Raw genomic sequence first — 22,021 nt, 5'->3', positions numbered from 1 at the left:
ACTAGACTGAGCATCAGGAGATATTTTAGTTCCTAGCTCTGCAACTGACTTCCTGGGAAACCTTGCACAAGTCGCTTAATTCCTCCACATCTGTAAATTGGGGATAATATCTCCTTTGATTGTCTTGTCTGCTTAAGCAGTAATTTAAGAAAGTATCCTCATTTTTTGGCAACCATCTGCCTTGAAAGACAGTGTAAGCACCAAAGCAGAACAGTTATTGTGTGTTATGCTGTAGCATTGCAAGTAGCTAATTCTCGAGGTACAGTCCTTGCCACAGATAAAGCACAGGGTCAGAGGATGGCACACTGCTAGGTGTAGCAGTGCAGGACTCACTCCTGCAGCACCTCCTGCTGGTCTCTGTTGGGAATTAGCTCTGCCAGCCTTGGAGCGCCCTCTGCAGGACGGTGATCTGCCTTCCCGCTGGCCCCGTGTCCCTCCCAGGACCCCGGTGCCCCTTTTCTCTGGGTGCTGCCCCCTGGCAGTAACCCATCAGTCTTACAGTCTCGTCTCGTCTCCCCGGGGAACCCCAACCCACTATCCCCACCTCGCCTTAGTATACGGCTACTGCTAGTCATTGTCTAGCCTCCACGCCCTGGGGCAGACTGCAGTATCAGCCTACGTATCACTGGCAAGGTTGGGTTTGGACCTGCTGCCTTTGCCTACCCCTGGACTGCCCTCTGCAACCACCAGTACCTTTTAGCCCAATGCTAGGCCCCAGCCTGGGGCTTTCCAGGCTGGAGCTCACCAGCTCCTCTGCCTTTCCCCAGCCCTGCTCCACCCAGGTACCCTGTCTCTAGATCCCTGCAGCCAGGCCCTTCTTTATCTGAACGCAGAGAGAGACTTTTTATGGGCCTCTGGCTCACAGCCTTTTATAGGGACCAGCTGGGCCTGACTGGGGCATAGCCCAGCTGTGGCTACTTCCCCAATCAGCCTAGCTTTTCCCTGCCACAACCCTCTCCCTGGCTGTTTTAAGCCCTTCAGGGCAGGGACAGGGTAACCACCCCACTACATAGGACTTCAATACCAGGACCTCCTCCAGACCTGGAAACTGTTCTCAGCGACCAGGTCCGTGGTGGCCACCGAAGGGGCTGATCTCCTCGCGGAGCCCCTGCTACACAATCCCCAGCTCCGTGTGCAGGTGGCGGAGTCCCCCTCGGTGCGCCAGAGGTTGGTCCTGACAGAAATCACCAGAGTCGGAGACCTCCTGGATTACGACCGGGGAGACTGGCTGGATCCCCTGACCCTTGCTCGGCGTATGGGGCTTTCCAGGCCTTGTACTCTCCGGTGCGTACTTCGGGAGGTGAGGGCTGCTTTGCCGCCCGCTGCTTGGGCCTACCTTGACTGGGTCCTGCATGAGGGCGAGCCCCGCCCACCTCCACTCCGGACCTTTTCATCGGGCCCTCCCCGCCCCTTCTCTGTGAGCCGGCTACACAATCTACAGCTGGTCCACTTCCAAACCGTGCCAAGGAAACACCTATACATGCTCATGCTCCACACCCTTCACTTCCTCACCCTCGTGTCCCGCCCCGCGCCTGCCACCTCTAGAGGATGAGAAGCCCCGGTGGGCCAGCCTATACTCCACCCTGGTCCCGAGGCCCGCCGGGGATATCAGCTGGCGGCTCCTTCATGGGGCCGTGAGCATGAGTGTGTATTTGGCGCGGTTTACCCCTGTCCCAGACACCTGTCCCTTCTGCGGCGTGAGGGAGACCCTGGCTCACACATTTATTTGGAGTGTGCCAGGTTGCAGCCCCTATACCAGCTCCTCAAGAATATTCTGTTATGTTTCCCCTCACCTCCTTATCTATGCACTCCCCAGCCATGGCCCCACAAAGCCACGGGACCTCCTGGTCAACCTCCTCCTGGCTCTGGCTAAAATGGCCATCTATAAAACCAGGGAGAGGAGGTTGACCAACGGAGACTCCTGTAACTGTGGGGCCTGTTTCTGATCCTCTGTCCATTCATGTATCCGGGCAGAGTTCCTCTGGGCGGCATCCACTGGCTCCCTTGACGCCTTTAAGGAGCAGTGGGCGCTGTCCGGGGTTCTCTGCTCGGTGTCCCCGTCAGGTTTCCTTCTTTTGACCCTCTGACCTGACTCCCGTCCCTGTTATCTCATTAGTTGTCCCCCCAAAATCAGTTGGGTTTCAGGTCCTGTAGATCTTCCCCTTAGGCTGGGGGGAGGGGAGGGGGGGAGATCCTTTAGCAGGAAGCCCGCCCACTTCCCAGAACCCAATAGGTACATAGAACTTCACCTCTAACTCCCTGGTGCAGCCCTCTAGCGTAACTGCATCTTCCCAGCTTGCGGTGTTGATGCTGAAAGTTTTCACGTCCCTCTTGCAAATGTCCTTGAATCTGAACCTAGGTTGTCCCAGTGGCCTTGGAGCATCTGCAAGTTCTCTGTACAGGAGATCCTTTGGAATGTGTTCATCCAGTGAAGATAACTAAGCCAATGAAGACATCTGTGTTGGATTATAATGATTAGTCTTGGCAATTTTGCTTTCTCAATTATTTTGGTGTGAGGAACTTTGGTTTCTTACTTGATACTTAGAACACGGCAAAGACAGCAGGTGTGGAAGGTATTTAGCTTTTTCTCATGACTACTTTAAGTAGTCCAGGTCTCACCACCATACTGCAGCCTGCTCAGAATGCACATTTAGTGGACCCATATTTTGGTGTTCAATATTAATTTCTCACTATCCCACATACACTTGCTCAGTTGCTCAAATGTGGTGCCTGCCTTCCATATGGGAGAATTAACCTTGTCATCTTGAGATAAGATCTCTGATACAGTTGATCTCAGAAAGCAGAATTTGTGTACAACTTCTAGTGTGGTGCTAGCTATTAAAACTTCTGGTGCAGTCAATACACCTTGTGTCAGAATCATTATCTTCTTTAGACTGTTGGTTAGTCCAAATTCATCATAAGCTAGTGCAAAGCTACAGTAGAACCTCAGAATTACGAACACCTCAAGAATGCAGGTTGTTCAGAACTGAACAAAACATTATGGTTGTACTTTCCAAAGTTTACAACTGAACATTGACTTAAGATGGCTGAAACTTTACTATGCAGAAGAAAAATGCTCCTTTTCCTTTATTTTTAGTAGTTTACGTTTAACACAGTACTGTACTGTATTTGGGTTTTTTTGTCTCTGCCGCTGCCTGATTGCCTACTTCTAAATTAAGTGTGTGGTTGACTGGTCAGTTCGTGACTCTGGTGTTCATAAATCTGAGGTTCTACTATATTCAAAGTTGCTGGAGCGCCTCTTCGCCATGTGTGACAAGTATTCCATCATCAGCTAAAAAGTTCTCTTGTAAGCAGGTGTTTAATTTTGCTAGATGCACAATGTTGTAGAGTTTTCCATCTGATCTTGTATGGTGATGTACACCCTCAGTTTGCTAGATGAAAAAGCATGACAAAGCGGCAGAGAGAAGAATATACATAACATAAGAACATAAGAAAGGCAGTTCCGGGTCAGACCAAAGGTCCATCTAGCCCAGTATCCTGTCTACCGACAGTGGCCAATGCCAGGTGCCCCAGAGGGAGTGAATCTAACTGGCAATGATCAAGTGATCTCTCTCCTGCCATCCATCTCCATCCTCTGACAGATAGAGTCTAGGGACACCATTCCTTACCCGTCCTGGCTAATAGCCATTAATGGACTTAACCACCATGAATTTATCCAGTTCTCTTTTAAACTCTGTTATAGTCCTAGCCTTCACAACCTTCTCAGGTAAGGAGTTCCACAAGTTGACTGTGCGCTGCGTGAAGAAGAACTTCCTTTTATTTGTTTTAAACCTGCTGCCTATTAATTTCATTTGATGACCCCTAGATACCAAAGAGTGTTGGTGCCAGAACACATCCCTGTTTGCCACCATTGCAGATTTCAAAGCTGAGTGATCACCATCAGACTGAACTGTAATCTTCATGTGATCAGACTGAGGAGGATTGGGGGGCAACCAATTCTCTCTAGCAAATGGAAAAGGCCCTTTCTGCTGGCTAGCACAAAAGCCTCTAAGATCTACAGATGAGGCTGGGGAAAAGAAAGGAAAAGAGTAACGTTGGACATTATGATTAACTTTCACCCACCAAGCTAAAATGCATACATTGTTCCATGTAAGCAATTGCTTTAGTTGTGATGGAGATGTTATACAACTGTAAATGGGAAGAAATATGGCCCCCCAACTGTGAAAGAGGAGAGGAGGTCCATGTGATCCATCTCTCAGTTAAGGGGAGGGGTGTGTGTGCGTGCACGTGCATGCCACAGAATGTGGTCATACCATGGGTTCAGCCTGCAGCCAGTAGGATCTGCAACTTCAGTACCTCTTTATTTCAGCCTTTATTTATACCACCTACCTTCAAATATACCACTAGTCAGACAGTTGCAAAGAAATCATTGTTTGATGCCGGACCTCACAAACTAAGGCCTGGTCTACACTGGGGGAAGGGTGGGGGAGAAATCGATCTAAGATACACAACTTCAGCTACGAGACTAGCGTAGCTGAAGTCGACGTATTTTAGATAGACTTAGAATCACTTACTTCACGTCCTCGTGGCGTGGGATCGACGGCCACCGCTCCCCTGTTGACTTTGCTTCTGCCTCTCGCCGAGCTGGAGTTCAGCAGTCGCTGGGAGAGCGATCGGGGATCGATTTATCGCGTCTACACTACACTCACCTGTTTTGTATTTTTATCTATATCTGTATGTATTCAGACTTCAAGAAAAAAAACAACAGAGTTCTGTATATTTTGTCTTTACTATGTTGTTTAAGCCTTCTTTTTTAAAAAAAATTGTTCTGAGGTTTTAATCTTACTTTGAGGATTTGTTTTCTCCTTCTATTTTAACCAGATCTTAGCTGCAACTGAAAATCGTGGAGATAGGGAAGGTGCACGGGAGTTGTTAAGTAGAATAATAAAGAAGAAAGATTGGTTCTCTCAATTTTTGGCTGTCCTGCGTGAAACTAAGCATGGAGACCTTGCAGATGAACTAAGTGGAAATGTACCAGGTAATTGTTATTTCACTAGTTTAAATTATGACTTTTCGCCAGCTTTGCTTTTTGTGCCTGTACTAAGTCTTTGGGCCCAATTCCAGAATTCACTTCAGTGGGACTACTTATTTAAGGATTACTTATATAAAGGTGTCAGGATAAGGCTCTTAATTTTTTACTTACTGACTGATTTTTCAACACATAACCAGACAAATGACAAATTTAGTGAAGATTAACTACTTAAATTATAATTCAGTTGCATATTTTCCAGCCAACTTTTATTAACTTTGTTTTGAATACAGTATTTTTAAAATCCATGTAATTTTCAGCACAAAGGCATTCTGAAAATGGTTTTTGATAAACACAAACTGACAGTTTCAGGTTTCTTGCACAACAGAAAGGTTTGTGTCTTCCTAAGAACCCCTAATTACAGATGCATGTACTCTTGAAGATCTCCTGTATGGGTAAGACAATCAGAGGTTTCAGATGTTAAATACATTAGAGTAAACAAATAATTCATTCATTCATGTAAATGACACAATTGAGAGGGCTTTAGTGTTTCAGCTGCTATTAACTATTCGTACTACCACAGAATGATTGTCATGTTTTAAGATCATCCTTTCCAGATTGCTGACCAGGATTCTTCAACAGCTAAAAAAGAAGCAGCATCTCAGATATCTGTTCCAGGATTTAGATCAGTACTCAGCACACGCTGGGACATTTTAGAAGTTTTGGGGACTTTTAGAAGTTTAGTACCAGATTTGTAAAGTCTCCGGTTCAGCCAGGAAGGTCCTGTTTTTTCATCAGTTTTTTGAACTGTCCCCCCATGGCAGCTTCAGCTTCCCCGTTTGAAGAGCTGAGGAGACACTGGCTCAGGGGGTTTGTCTATAGTTAGCACATAGGACTTCACCTGGTAAGGCTATGATTAGAATCTTCTAGGCCTCTAAGGGGCACCTCGCTACTAATAGCAGGAAGCAGCCAGATCCCCCTCTCAGCCCAGGGCAAGCAGCAGCTAGTATCAGGGACTAGCAACCCAACCACAGTCCTGCCCCCAGTACAGGACAGGTTGCAACCAGGACAGAGCATCAAGGAGTCAACCCAAGTTGATGCCAGAGCCAGCTAGCAGCATATTTGTTCCTGTGTTCCTAAAGTTCATTCTATGCAGCAGCTTTGTCTGACTTAACTTCTAGTAATCAGGACACTTGCTGTTGTTTATGTAAACAATGTAATGCATATTCCTCAAATATGTAAATTAGAGTATTAAGTTGTTTGTGTACAAACTGCAGATTTCTGAACCTTCAGCTTTAACGTTGCTCTGTGCAGATACTGTGCAAGGTAAAAAGTTGAAAAAGGCTGTTATTCGGTGCACTGTTGAGGCCAGTCTACACTACACACTTTGGTATAACTACATCGCTCAGTAGTGTGAAAAATCCACACCCCTGAGCAACGCTGTTATACTAACTTTACCCCACAATGTGTACACAGCACTATGTCAGCAGGAGAGCTTCTTCCGCCAACATAGCTACCGCTTTTCCCACGATTTGAGGACTTCAGTAACTGAGACATAGGTTAGGGGTTTGTTACAGGAGTGGGTGGGTGAGATTCTGTGGCCTGCGTTGTGCAGGAGGTCAGACTAGATGATCATAATGGTCCCTTCTGACCTTAAAGTCTATGAGGTGGAGTTACTAAGCCAATGGGAGAGCTCTCTCCCCTCGGCTTAGAGCATCTTCACCAGCAGCACTACAGCTGCATTGGTGCAGCTGCACAGTTGCAAGTTTATAGTGTAGACTTGCCCTGAGTCTTAGCGCTTTATTCAGTAACCTGGGCTAATGCAGGCCTCAACAAGACATTACACAGAATAGCATGCAGTAAGTCCATCATGCTGCTATCACCAAAAAAATATTTTCCCATGTCAGGAATGCTGTGTGCATGTAGGATATGGTGAGAGTGGATGATGGACCCTCTGAGGGGGTTGACCTGCCCACCTTTTTGTATATGTCTCCACAATTGTAAGGACATCCAGCACTCTAAAAGGCCCTCTGTCGTTGGTGTGTAGTCAAGAACATTGTAAGAAAAAAAGAGGTGGCAAAATTTTGTCTCTCTGCTCTCTGATCCCAAATGACTTGTTAATGGAAAATGGCTTCTTGAAGTTGTATGCAGAAAAAGACAAGGTGTGAAAAAAAACTCAAAATAAGAGAAACTTAGTAATTTGATAATCCTGCAAAACAAGGCCACTTTTTAAAAACAAAAATTTAAATAAATGAACAAAAGTGGAAAACCCTGGAGTGCAGTTTTCTCCAGTGTTTCTGTGTAGAGCACTCATATGTAATTTATCTAACTGCTTTGTTATTACTGACGAATATTCCAACTTTTATGCATTCAGTGTACCCACACTGAAAACTAAAAGTACCGCAAGGGTTGAGTCTAAAAGAGGGATGGTCTTTGCATTGAAAAGAATGCAGAACAATGACAGAACATTGTTAGGCCAAACCCTCTATTATGTTTTCTGGATTTATGGACCCACATTATAACACAGGATGAATCCTGCTCGCCTTTATGTCCATGCAACTCCATTGACTTCAGCAAGGATATACAAATATAATAGAAAGCAGAATCTGGCCCATTATTTTATTTTCAGACCTAAACAGATCAAACATTTTTGTTTTTTTCCCCCCTAGAAATGGTGGCATTAAGTATTATAAACACAGTGAGTCCAATTTTCCAGTGTAGGTATCTGAAGAAATCATCTAAATCCTATATTTTGACCCTCAGGTCAACACTTAGGACGTTTATGCCTTTATGTGCTGACTCAGACGTGCAAATATGAGATTAGACTTTCTGTTTAGTTGCCTGCGTTTGGAGAGTGGGCTGCACGTTTCAGTGAAAACAGCTTGTTTTGTGATGCAGTTCAAATTCTATTACTTTTCTAGAAACAGAAAACAAAGAAAATGGGATCAAGCAGCCAGCTACTACAGATGAGGCCATGGAAGCTGAAGAGCCGTTGGCCTCTGAAGTGGGAGAGGAGCTGAAGCAGAGTGATGAAATGAATGATAGTCTGGCCAGTGAGAGCATTATATTAGGAACATCTTTTGAAGACGCTTCTGTAGTTTCAGGTAATGTAATAATGAGTATTTTGTTCTAGCATGTCACATGACATGACAAAACTTCAGGAATTAGGAGTAGCTGAAACCAAGATCTGTAAAATATCAGAGATAGAGTTGTTTCAAGTAAGTTCTCTGTAGGTTAGAAATTTCAGTTTACTGAATGTATGCTATTAGCACTGCTGAGGGCATAAGTGAAAAGGAGAAAGTACACCCTGGTGGAAGTGGTAAATTCCCACCCTACTCCCCACTGCATATTTACAGTAATATAAACAACTGCTTATCCACTTTGGGCCAAATTCTGCAGTCTTTGTTCTGTCCTTAGGTAAAACCGTCACTTGAATTCAATGAGAGATGCAGTGGGCTAAGGCATGACTAAAAACAGCCACACTTTAACTGATTAAACACAACTGGAGAAAAATCTCCCTTAAGGCATCAGTAGGGGGTCCAGGAACCATCTTGCTTGCACAAGACAGAATGGCTCAGGGGGACCTGTGCCAAAGCAATCTGCAGCACTCCTACCTGCTGTTCCCATGGAGCAGGGGTCACTCCCATGGAACCAGTGCAGGTTTATAGTGAATATCTAGGATTTGCTACTTTAGCATGGCCTTCGTGATTTGCTCACATTTAATAAAAAGAGCATCAGTATTGGTCTTCCTCCTGTTTGTAATAAAATATTTTAAAACTATTTGAAAACCAGTGTTAAGATGTTGTTTGAATAAATGTATAATTCTCATATAGGTTCAACAATTATCACAGATTTCAGGTTAAATCAGGCCAGGTCTACATTAGAAAAGGTTTGCTTGTATGGTTATACTACTGTAACTATACTGGAAAACCCTCCTGATGTAGGGGCAGCTTATACTGGCAGAAGTACTTTTATGCTAGTATAATTGTGTCTCCACTAGGGCTTTTGCCAGTAATTGTCTAACAGCTTTTTAAGGGCAAATGTTTTCTTTACACCAAAAACAACATAATCAAACTTACCTTATTAGATCATGTACAAACACAGAATCAGAAATAACATTTTTAATTACTTATATTCCCATTATATATGTGAATTCATTTTTGAAAAATGTGCCTTGAACCATAAATAGCAGCGGTACAGGTCCATATGGGATCTGATTATTCAAACGTAAGCTTGTGATCTTGGAAGACTTTCACATCTGTTACAGGTTCAGATAGAGCCCATGTTGATAGTAATGATAATGGTCAAGATAAATCCTGCCTGCCTTGCTCCATATGTGCTGATCCAAACAGGGATTTTAATGGAGCTTCTCATATGAGTAAGGCAAAGAGGGACTTGGCTCTGAAAACTGTAACCCTTGGACAAGGGTAACAAAACAGCTACTTTTTTGTCTAACATAATATAAACAATATATCACAAAGTGTTTTGTTTTAAAGTAACTGGTAGATTGACCTACTGTGACAAAGTTCCTCCTCTATCTTGGTGGGTCCTGCGCTTATTGGCAGATTTTCTTGCCTCAGAGATTCACCATGTGGGTTGGGGAACAGCCCAGAGACCTTCCCCTCTGGAAGAACCCACAGTCCAGGTCAATTGGGAGGTTTGGGGGGAACCCAGGCCCACCCTCTACTCCGGGTTCCAGCCCAGGGCCCTGTGGACTGCAGCTGTCTATAGTGCCTCCTGTAACAGCTGCATGACAGCTACAACTCCCTGGGCTACTTCCCCATGGACTCCTCCAAACACCTTCCTTATTCTCACCACAGGACCTTTCTCCTGGTGTCTGATAACACTTGTGCTCCTCAGTCCTCCCACAGCACACCCTCTCAGCTCCTTGCACCACAAACTAAAGTGAGCTCCTTTTAAAACCCAGGTGCCCTGATTAGCCTGCCTTAATTGATTCTAGCAGCTTCTTAATTGGCTCCAGGTGTCCTAATTAGCCTGCCTGCCTTAACTGGTTCTAGCAGGTTCCTGATTACTCTAGTGCAGCCCCTTCTCTGGTCACTCAGGGAACAGAAAACTACTCATCCAGTGACCAGTATATTTGCCCTCTACCAGACTCCTGTACCCCACTGGTCTGGGTCTGTCACACTACATAAAAAACATGCCAAGTACTGAACTGATCAGATTGAATTCCCTTTCACTCTAAGGGTATGCCTACACTGGAAACTTCAAAGTGCTGTCATGGGAATGCTCCCGCGGCAGTGCTTTGAAGTGCGAACATGGTTGCATGCGAGCGCTCTCCCAGCGCTCTTGGTAATCCACCTCCACGAGTGGATTAGCTCCAAGCGCTGAGAGTGTAGTTCCCAGCGCTCGGAGCCTGTCTACACTAGTGCTTTAAAGTTGAAAAATCACCCCCCTGAGCCAACAAGTTAGAGCGCTATAAAAGTTAAGTGTAGACAAGCCCTAAGTAAGGGTCTTTCCCGAACAGGGCCCGGACACAACGACATTCCCTGAGCCTGGTTATGTTTCCATGCAGAGTTAGCCTTTGCTCTTTTCTGGGTGTTGCCCCTAACCTCCCTTCCATCCACACACAACAACCGCTCTCTTTAGTGGTGATTTTAATCTGGGCTATCTGACCCAGATGAGGGTGTGGGTTACAGCCTGGGTTTCGCTTTCACTCAGGCTGGTAAATGACCCACTTCACAGTGAGGACACAGGCTGAATCACTTGAGTGGTGATAGTTTTCCAGTGTCTGCCCTTGGTTCCTTCCCATGTTCCCAGAAAGACAGACAAATTCTCCCATAATTAATTGGAAAAGAATCATAGAGCAGCTCCATTTAGTGCAGCACAGAGAACATGAGATGTGCCCCCAGAAGTCCTCGTGACTCACGCCTGGTGGGTGCAGCACCAATCGTGACCGAGTAACCTTGGTAGGGCTTTGCATTGTAGCATCTCTCACCCAGTCTCCTTAAAAACAATTTCAGTTTTGTTTGACAAGATCTATTTTCCATACAGTTATGTTGATTGACATTAATTATGCTATAGAAAGATAAGTTCTATAAGACACTTCCATAGGGATGGAGAATGGGGAAGTAGCTACTGTACCCTGTTTTCCACCCCACCTTCCCCTCCACACACAGATTGGAACCTATACATCCAAGTTTTGCACTATGGGCCAGATTTTCAAAACTAATTTCCACCCAGCTGCTCCCATTGTGACATATGGCCATTGAGCATTGAGCTCTTTTGAAAATCCAACCTTACATCTGAGTTCACTATAAATTGATTCCACTGCATTCATTTTGAAAAGGGAGGTTTCAAATATGTCTTACAAATGATTCTCTGATTCCCTCATGTTAGAAATGCCTCACATTGTTTTAATATTGCAGTCCAGCTAATTAGGTTTACAAGATCATTTACATTTTGATTCCAATACTTTCTCCATTATGTTTGTCCATGTGTTCCACACTTTAGGTGTATTTCCCAGTATAATGTAGCACAAAGGGGTGCTCTTTTCCATTTTATCAAAAGCACAAGGGACCTTATTCTCCACTGTCTTGCACTACATGTGCAATCATTTCTGTCTGTGCAAAGTGGGTGTAAAAGGCTTTGTAAGGAGCAGTGAAGAGTAGGGCACAACAAGCACTCTGAGGGAAGGATAACAAGGCTGATGAAAATGGTCGAAATATCAGCCTCTTTGTTTTGATCATTTGGGGAAGGTATACTGTTTTTTTTAAAGTAATTTATGAAAATGACCACAATTTTAAAATAGAGAATGTTACTCTTCTTTCACCTGAAAAACCCTCTTTCATTTTGGAAAATGAGTTCTCTTTCATTTCTCTTCTAATGGATTCTCTTGAGGGAGGGTTTTATACTGTAGCTTGCGATTTAAATGTTAGCACAGAGAATATATTAACATTTTTTTAGGGCCAGATTTTGGTGCTGCCCTTAGGGTTGTGCCAGAAAACCTACACCCATAATGGAGCAGCTGATCTCTTCACTGGGAATGTAGAGCCTTTCTTGTCCGGTCACTCACTAGAAGTTAGACCAGATTATAGTGGCCATTTTGAACGCCTGAATGGAGTGGTTGGTAGACTCACTCCAGGCCCCAGTGACAGGAGTTCACATCACAAAGCAGCCATCAGTGCTTGTGCCCTTGGTGGTGGTCTCATCAGAGAAGACAGATCAAGAGTAGATATTGATGGTGGCTCTCCAGGACAAAGTTAAAGATTGCTCTGCAGTTGCCTCTATTTTATTTGTTCTGTGGACAAATAAGAGGATTAATTTCTGGTAATCAGCCACCTTTCAAGGGCACTAAAACTTGCTTAAAAGAGAGCAAGACCAAGCTGTCATGTAGTCCCTGGGACATGCTGACCATGAAACAGATTACTTCTCCCCCTACACATTTCTCACCAGTATGCTTGTATCATATATTTAAAAGGTACCATTCTCAGAAGCAAGTGTAACTTCTCTTTATCCAGGAAGTGCTAGATCTCATTTTTTTAACAGAAGCTTTTATTATTAATGATCATTTTGTTATGTGGATTATTTGTTGACTACAGCAGGACACATGTATATGAGTAACAATGGATTATTCATTGAAAACCTACTAATAGGTAGTATTGGCCTGGTGTTCTACTGCCTTGCATCTTGACTACTGCCTAGTCATTTAAACCTGTGCAAAGTAGATGCACACACTACCCTCTGAACTTGGTAGTTTTCTACACTTGCTTTGCACTCACTTTGCACAGATGGAAATAACATAAAAAAGCTGCAAGGCAGTAGGGAATCAGGTCATGTGGGCTAGATGTTTCAGAAAAAGTTCTTCATCCATTTAGACACCAAAATAGTTGAGCCTTTTTGAAAATCTGACCATACTGTCAAGTTTATAATTTAATTCTGCCATATCGTTGTCCTCCAGCAGAGGGCGTGCTAAACATTGAAATGAGTCTGTCATACCAGAGATTTTCATTGCTACTCTGAAAACTTTCATTGCAGTGTTCAAGTCTTCTAGCAGGTATAACATAATTGTCACTTTCTAGTTTTATTTGGAAATTGTTTAGTAGGTTAAATGTTACCTCTTTGCCGTTAAACGACATGAAAAGACTTTTTTAGTTGTGCTACTTAAAAGGCACCAATGTAAAAGTCACTTCTGGCTGAATTTTTTTTTTTTTTTTTTTTTTTTGCTTGCTTGTTTTTAAATCTTCTATAGATACAAATAATACCTAAGATTACATTGGCTGAAAAAGAGTTGAAGGGAACATTTCTTTTCCTTTTTTCAGTTTTCATACTTTATTCATTTGGCAGCCCTTGGTATATAGTCGTTTTCACTTTTTTTCCTTTTATGGCTATTGTTAGTCAGTGTCCCTACTCTTCCATGCAGAAACAGATAGGTATGAAATATGATTGTTAAAATACAACCCCCCCCCCGCCCAAAAAAAAAGCCAGGGGGATTCAGGTGCACATGTAGTATCAAATTGAGTTAAATACAGTTTCAGAAACGTAGATTTCATGTTGAAGGAGTCTCTTTAACATTTTTTTGGAGAAAATACACTTGCCTTAACAAGTTGTAGTATGATTACAACTACAAAGTACATTTAATTGCTAAGGCCCTGATCCTGCAAACACTTGAGCACATGCCTCTATTAGAGTAGCAACAACATTATTTTCAGGAGTCAAGGAAAATGAGATGAACTATTAACAATCTTTGGTATAACTTGTATGCTATCACTGTAAGTCAGTGGTGTTGTGTGCTGTGCTTTAGCCATGTTTCACCTCAGTGGTAACCAAAGTGACATGGCCAGATATAAGTGTAGTCAATAGAGTGCTTTCGGACCCTGTGGAACAATACTGTGTAAGTATAAGATTTTCACTTAGTTTTTAGACTGAAATTTTAGGTTTAAAATTAATAAAATGAAATTTTGTCTTAAGCTCTGTAGGAGAGGAGCCATGTCTTCATATATGCTTACATAACTGCAAGCACAGTGGGGCACCAGACTAGATTAGGGCCTCTGGATGGTACTGTAATAGAAATAATAGATTTTTTTTTTAATTTTACTAAGTTCCAATCAGTTACACCTGTAGAAGTCAATTAAAGGCAGTTAGGTTGTAGTGACTGAACTGACCTATGTAGCCTTTCTGACTGGTAATAGTAATACCCAAGAAGGAAAGCTCATTTTGTCTCTTGATACCTCATTGTTTGGCAAGCTGGCAAGGAAAAGCAAATCCAGGTATTGAGTTTGTTAATAAGAGGCTTACAAGCAAGTCTTATTGGAAGTTAGATTTGTCACAGTAAACTTCTGTAACTTGTTAGTCCTTGCTGTTTTTATATTTATATATTTCAACAAGATAAACCCCAAGAAAAAACATTAAGAAATCTGACAAGATATGTTGTGTCAGCTTTGGGAGTGCAGGATACATATGTAAATGATTTTTATGACTGTCAGTTTTGAAAGTAATAAATTAGACCAGAAAGGGCTGGTGAACTTCCTGTACACTTTAAAGAAATTTGAGGTCCTAGCACATTCATGTTTAACTTCAACTTTCTGTATTCTGTTATTGTCTGGTTATGTCTGTAGCCTAAAGTGTCAAAATAGGTCTCCCAAGGAATCATTTTTACGCCTACAGTTTGCAAACCACAAAGTCTTTAGATTTATTGGGAGATGGGCATCTCTACAGGTTACCACAGCAGTTCTTCTTCCAGTTCACGCAAAGCTAAATGCTGGGCCTGGGTCTGGCCACTTTGGACTCTTAAAGCTGGAAAATTGCCCTATAGGGGTAGGCAAGCATTCCCTCTGACAGTATGGAATCCTCCTATGGCATAGCTGATTCTATACTATCTACACCTCTCCTTCCTGCGCACCACAGCCTTGGTATAGGGAGCAGGACTGAATGCTTGGTTCTCCTCTAGATTGTCAGCCACCACAGCCTGTTGCTGCAGCTAACATAACTTGGAGCTCCCCTCAGCTTTTTGGCATGCCTTTGTTGAAATACAGTGTTAACTACAAGCACGCAGGGAAATATTCTTATGTCATAAAACATTTAGATTTATTTTTAATGTTATCTTTTACAGAGTCTGATGTCAGTTTGCCAGATGCAAGTGTCAGTTGCTTAAATGAAAGCATGGGACACAGTAGCGCCACAAGTGGTGATTCAGGTACGATTTCTTTATATATTCTAGTAAGCGTGAAATAAGATGTATCGGAGCAAGCACATGGAGTGTTCTGTACCAAGAATGATGGTTTCATTGTGAGCTCCAGCTTAGTCCGTGAGCTCTTTGGGGCAAGGACTCCAGTTTCACGTAACACAGTTGGATCCTGACTGGGTCCTCTGGGCTCTTCCATAATATAAATGCCTAACAATATGCGACGTGCCATAAAGTAATTCATCACTTGCCTTTTCTGCAACTTCCGTCAAAGTAAAGTGCATCCCGGAAAAGAGAGTCAGTTTGTGCTCAGCCCGTGAATAAGGCAGTGAGAGGGAACAAGTTTTAGCAGCACTTTGACTGGTTATGTTTTGAAGGATCTAAGGGCTAGAGACAAGATTTTTCAGGAGCAGCTGTGTGACTTTAGAAGAACAAGTTCCACTGAAAATTAGAGAGACTTGTGTTCCTAAATCACTTAGAGCCAGCTACACAAAGGTATTTAGGCACATACATCCAACATTTAGGCACCACTGACATTCACAAAATCACTGCTCAGCTGCCACCTATGTCCCCTAGACACCTAAGTTTCTGCTAGTCAACGTTTGCAAAGCTGACTAATTGCTGACTCCACCCCACAGCTAGCCAGCTCCTCAGCGCCCTAGTCCCAGAGGACCCACAGCAAGATTTTCAAACTAAGAGGGGGAATGCCTTGGGCAGGGACTTGAACCAACACATCTCTCACATCCCAGCTGAGTGCCCTAACCAGCAGACTGTTGAGTATTCTGAGGGGTGGCTCTCTATCTCTCTTGTTGGGACTGTTCCATTTAGTATAAATAACTAAATATTGATTGGGCCAGAGAGAGACTGATTCTGTAGCCCACTGGTTAAGGCACTCGCCTGAGAGGTGGGGAAGATAGGTTCAAGTCTCTGCTCAAGATCAGACAGAGCAGGGATTTGAGCTTGGGTCTCCTACATCCCGGTGCCCCACTCACTTAGCTCTTGTGCATATGCACTCTCTCACTCTCTCTTCTTTGGGCTCCCCCTCCCCCCTGGATTTTTTTGTGAGAAAGGCCTCTGTTTTGAGGGCGGCACCAGCCTCTGGCCCATCCGTAAGGGACTTAAGGCCAGGATTAATAGGAATTAGGCACCTAAATAACTTTGAGGCTCTGGCCCCTAAGACCTGTCCCTTTCCTGTGCATTTCACTCCCGGCTAGTTTAGATGGCTCCCTGCTCAGCTTGCTGGTTTCTGAGGCTCACCTCCTTAGGTGCCTCACTCTCCCTATACAATACATGGCCTAAGCACCTAACTCAGGGGCTGAGAATTTCACAAGGCAGCCGGGTGGCTAGGGGTTAAGCGCTGCAACATGAGCAGAGCAATGCCTAAGTATCATTGTGGATCTTCCTATGCAGAGCTCGGTTGCCATCAAAGGGAAACCTTTTGTCTTCAGGGATCTAACCCTAATAAAGATTGCCCCCGGCTCCCCTTTGTGTGGGGGCTGGGAACAATCTGGGTCTCCAGATATAACCAGCTGACACAATCTGTCTAATAAAACCAACATAAGGCGTTTATGAAACCAATATTAATAATATGAAACCTTCATATAGGGCCTGGTCCAACACCAACTGAAGTCTACGAAAAGATTCCCATTGACTTCAGTGGGCATTGGGTCAGGCCATCGTGCTTTATATGTTCAAAATGTACAAACATTAATCACTCAGGGTATGGGATAAAAGGGGTTTTAAATATTTTATTAATGTGTTAACTTGTTGAAGGTGAGCCCTGGGGTTCACCAGGACCAGTTAACACATGCTAAAATACAGCTTGCTCTGTCTACAGTTGGGTTTTAAAAAGATGTTCATTAAAATATGTTTGCTAACACAATTCTTGATAAACTATGGTTTGTTTGTTTTTACTCATCTAGCAAATCTAGTGAAGGCCAATATTAGAGCTAAGGAGAGAGAAAGGCCTCCTGCTAATGACAAAGTTTGGTATTTTACATGAGTGTCAAGGGCGCTGTAATACTGTCATCAGTGGTTTACTAGTAGTGTCTTACTGTACTGAAGTTTTTGTCCTTCACTTAGGTTTGATGGCAGTTTGATATTCAAAGATAATTTTTCTTTAAAAAAAAAAATGGAGGTTAGGAAAAGGATGCAAAGCAAGAAATATTGATCGTGTGAGTAGATCCAGCACAGCAATTCATATGAGCCTTTCAGGGAAACAGCTAACTGGGAGAAAAGGACATTGCATAAAGGACATTCTTTAAAAAAAATTAAATCTATATGTTTATCAAAAGAGAGGAAAAAAGATACAGAAGAAAGAGAAATATTTTCCTAAAGCGGTTAGGTTAGTTTGAGGATTTCAAGACATTGAAAGTTAACCAAACAGACAGGTGATACAGTGCTAGTTTCAATATGATTAATCTATTGGATTTAGCCAAGCAGAAAGCAAACAAATGCACTTCCTCAAAACGGAGCAGTAATAGTTAGATGACTACTGCCAAGCACTCTCTGGTGTGAATTTTCCTTTGCTCAAATAGTACTGCACTCAGACTAAAAGATAAAACAAGCGAAAAACACTTAGAAATGGAACCCGGATGTTTCCATCAGCAGTCTTTTCTCAAGGTTCATTAAATTCTGTGAGTTTAGTTTTATTTAATGGAATCAGATACAAAAAATGGGACACATTATACACAAAATAAGTAACAGTGATGTTAAAAGCCCTGCAATTCTTCATCCAGTGATCTCATCAGACAATGAGAGTGGGATTTGGGGTTTGTTTTTTGTTTAGTGAAATAGTGTCTTTTTCTTTGCTGTGGAATGTAAGCACTTTGAGAACATATACAGGGAGTTCTATAAAATATGGTTGAAAATAAAATAAATCTTAAATAAATGTTTATACAATAGTGTAGAAATAAGTTCTGCCTTTTAAAATGCAGTAAGTTAATATGCATCAACTCAGGGCTTGATCCTGTTCCTGCTGTCTTTGTGCTGCGAGATTAGCATTGAGCCCATAATGTCACTCAGATTATGTCTACACTGCAAACTGAGGTGTGGTTGCACCATATTCGCATTGCTAGCTGCATCTACTCTACTCTTTTCAGCCATGCTAGCATGGATATGCCTGCCTGTGCTGCAATCACACCTCAGATTGCACTATAGACATACCCTTGGGAGGCAAGTGAAGATGGGATTGTAGCATGGGGAAGCATACCTGTGCTAGCTTTAATCTAGCTAGCATAGGTAACAGCAGTGAAGGCGTGGCAGTAATGTAATTCATGTGTGATTATACATATCAATGAAAGGTTAGCAGTATTTCAGGAGACATAGATTTCCAGAATCTGGACTACTTCAGGGTTACCATATTTTAGTTTTAAAAGAGGAGGACACTCCATGGGGCCCCCTCCCCTGAACGCTCCGCCCCCTGCTCCTCCCCCTCCCCTGCTTCCCGCAAATCAAATGGTCACGGGAAGCCTGAAACAGGGAGGCAGCAGGTAAGCTGGGGCTGGGGCAGGGTGCGGCGCGGCCCAGTCTGGCCCCCCTGGCCGAGCGGCTCCCTTCGGCGACCGGCCGGCCCAGGCCAAGAGGCTCTGGCCCCAGCGTCTCCCGCCCAGCTCGGCTCGGGCCCTGGGCCCTGGGCCAGCCCCGGCCGAGCACTGCCGGCCCCAGCCCGACACTGGCCCCCGGCCGAGCACTGCTGGCCCCGGCCCCGCACCGCCGGGCCCTCCCTTCCTATTTTCCCGGACATGTCCGGCTTTTGGGGATTTCCTCCCGGACGGGGATTTGAGGCCCAAAATGCTGGACATGTCCGGGAAAATCCCTAGACTACTTATTATGGACCAAATCCTTGGTCCCGCACAAAGCCCAAATAAATGATATGTGAGGGGGGGGATTCTGTGGCGGATGACGAATAAAGAGCAGCAGTAGAGCTGTACAAAGGCTACAACCGCCCCCAGGCTGCCTTAGCGTCTCCAGTCACTATACTCCCTCCTCACACAGTGGTTTTGGTGGTGGATTCTCAATTTGTGGATCATGTACCGAAAAGCTTTGCTTCATACGTAGACAGACAGTCCTTACAGAGCCCTATGGTATGCAGAGATTGTTTCCTTTAACATCCATCAATAGAACTATACTAGCTCACAGCATTCGAGGACTTACTTCCACTGCCCCTACTTGTGTTGGAGGATTTGGCTCTCTAGGTGTTAAGTATAAATTAACACATATAACTAGCTTTGCCTATTTCCTGATTGTTTATTCTGAACAAGCCTCTGACTGGGCTGTTTTTCAACCCAGGAAGTCCCTTAGATGAATTAAAGTAAAACTTTTGGACATGTCCAGTTATCTACTCCAGATTTTTCTGTTAGTATAAGGGAAATTGTTCAGATTTGCACAAGACAAAAGCAGTTACATGGAGAGGCCTTCATTTTACTCGGAAAACATATGTCATATTTAAATTTGTATTATATTTAAACTTTTCCCATGTTATTTGTAGAATTTGCTGGTGATTTCCTCTGTTTGACTGTTTGTATTTTTCCATCCTCTTAGATGAGGACAATATGGACAAAAGAGCTTCCCCTGAACCAGAGCTGATTCTCCGAGATTACCAGATGGAGGTTGCAAAACCAGCACTGAATGGGGAGAACGTTATAATATGTCTCCCTACAGGCAGTGGTAAAACCAGAGTGGCTGTTTACATTACCAAAGAGCATTTGGATAAGAAGAAAAGAGCATCAGAGCCTGGAAAAGTTATAGTACTTGTGAATAAGGTATCCTGTGCCATTATAACAGGAATAGTAGATTAAAGCTTTTTGCATTATCAGAAATGTGGGGCCAGAAGGGATCTCGAGAAATCATCTAGTCCAGTCCCTGAGCTGAGGCAGGGCCGTGTATACCATGTTAATATTGATCTTTTAAATTAAGCACAAATCATTATGCCAATAAACTCTTTGAATCGAGCTATGTTTAAGAGGGCAGTGATCCAGATTCTGATCTCCATTACGCTGGTGTAAATCCAAAGGACTCCCATTTACATCAGTACAACTGAGAAGCTAATCTGCCCTATCAATTATATAGAGAAAAAAAATTACCATTATCTGTGTTACTTAGAACAGTTTAGATGAAAATTGAAAATATTATTTAAAAAAATCAAAATGTATGTTTCATCATTATGATATTTTTATACCTGAGTTTGATAATGAAGGCCATCTGCTGGGTTTCGCTTTTCTTTGTAGCAATTTTTAGCCAGTTTTTCTGAGTGGTTCTGTTGAGGAAGAACAAGTTTAAGTTTACAGCACTGCAATGGAATGTATAAATTAAAACTGTTCTCACTGAAATTTTAAAATACTATACAAATATTTCTATTCACATTAGAATTGTGTAAATAAACAAAAAGTATAGCCTATACCCTTAACTTAAAAAATATTTAAATTGTCGGTGTGTCTTTAAGATCTATTTGTTAAAATATTTCTCTAGAGTTTAATAAAAAAAATCTGTATTAAAAATTTTGGTGAATAGATTTTTTTACCACATTATTAGGGGCATAGGGTGGGGGGGACATGCCCCTAAATAACTAATTAATGAAACCTTTAGAAGATTTTTCATTCTTGATGTAAAAATCCAGTAAACCCACTCTCATAAAAATACAGTACAGTCCTTAGTACAGTACTTTGCCATTGGGCATTTTCCACTGTCTCTGTAGCACAAAATACCCAAGGTCTGTAGTATTATAGACATTAATAATTCTGTCTAGATTGAGGTATATTCTCTCACAGTGCATGTACTCTATATTCCATTAATGCCAATGGGTATTTTGTATGCTTAGAGAAGAAATTTACCCCAAAATATGTAATAAAGGTATGTGTATCCAGTGTGACACGCTCATATAAAAGGTCTGGGGATACTGTTATAGAATAAATACTGGTTTACACAGAATGGAAGTTTGTTAGCTAACAGTCATTTGATGTGTGATATGCGTTTAATAGAATTAATTCTGCGTGTCTTGTGTAGTTCAAATTCTTCTCTGGAAACTTTTATTCAGGTACCACTGGTGGAGCAGCATTTCAGAAAAGAGTTCAACCCATTCCTGAAGCATTGGTATCGGGTTACTGGATTAAGTGGTGATTCTCAGCTGAAAATCTCATTTCCTGAAGTTGTAAGAAAGAATGATGTCATTATCAGTACTGCCCAGATCCTTGAGAATTCACTGCTGAATGCAACCACAGAAGATGATGAAGAAGGTGTCCAGTTATCAGGCAAGTTTTTCACTCTTTTCTTGGGGGGGACTTAACGTGTGGTTCCTCTCCGGAAAGTGTCAGTGTGAAAAAGGCATGGTGGGGTTCCATGCTCATTGTTTCTTACTGCTGTTTTTCTAATAGTTAACCTTGCAAACTCAACCTGAGCTGTGAGAGTCAAGATGAATTCTTGCCCTCTTGCGCACCATCACCAGAAATAAAAATTTTGACAGCCAAATTAGACCGAGTGATACCTTTGCATCTCCATTCCCTTCAATGTGTTTGCCAAAGTGAACTGACTGGAATCTAGTAAACAATTATGTGGATGATACAAAAGGGAATAGAATCCAGCTGATGCAATCTTAGCTGTGTTGATCCAATAGCAATGATGGACAAAAAACAGTAAGAACTTTATTTTAGTTAAGTAGATATGACTGAATACAGAATAGGAACCACTTTGTTGAGTAGTAAGATATCATTTTTACATAGTCACTTTTCAAAGCCGAATTGTACTTGAGTCCTTAGCTGTTATATTCCTTTACACACACACACACACACACACACATACACACACACACACACACACACACACACACACAAATGGGATTGCTCAACATCACAACTCTGTGAGGTAAATGGGATTGCTCAACATCACAACTCTGT

At 42.8% G+C, this 22,021-nt stretch overlaps 1 protein-coding gene across 4 annotated transcripts in view; it reads left to right on the top strand.

The window, feature by feature from the left end:
• IFIH1 (interferon induced with helicase C domain 1) overlaps positions 1-22,021 on the top strand; it is a 52,371-nt gene that overhangs the window by 14,668 nt on the left and 15,682 nt on the right. For 3 of the 4 annotated variants that reach the window (XM_042860793.2, XM_008178459.4, XM_065560722.1), the window contains exons 2-6: positions 4,843-4,999; positions 7,912-8,094; positions 15,060-15,143; positions 19,674-19,894; positions 21,166-21,379. In XM_042860793.2, the coding sequence (XP_042716727.2) occupies positions 7,965-8,094; positions 15,060-15,143; positions 19,674-19,894; positions 21,166-21,379 (649 nt within the window). In that variant the 5' untranslated portion in view covers positions 4,843-4,999; positions 7,912-7,964. Of the gene's footprint in view, positions 1-3,978; positions 4,111-4,842; positions 5,000-7,911; positions 8,095-15,059; positions 15,144-19,673; positions 19,895-21,165; positions 21,380-22,021 lie in introns of those variants that run through there. The other variant, XM_042860792.2, reaches the window with a different exon arrangement.

The sequence above is a fragment of the Chrysemys picta genome, chromosome 11 (assembly GCF_011386835.1).
Source record: "Chrysemys picta bellii isolate R12L10 chromosome 11, ASM1138683v2, whole genome shotgun sequence".
Lineage (NCBI taxonomy): Eukaryota > Metazoa > Chordata > Testudines > Emydidae > Chrysemys > Chrysemys picta.
The sequence above is the reverse complement of the archived record's forward strand: the minus strand, read 5'-3'. Positions and strand labels throughout refer to the sequence as shown.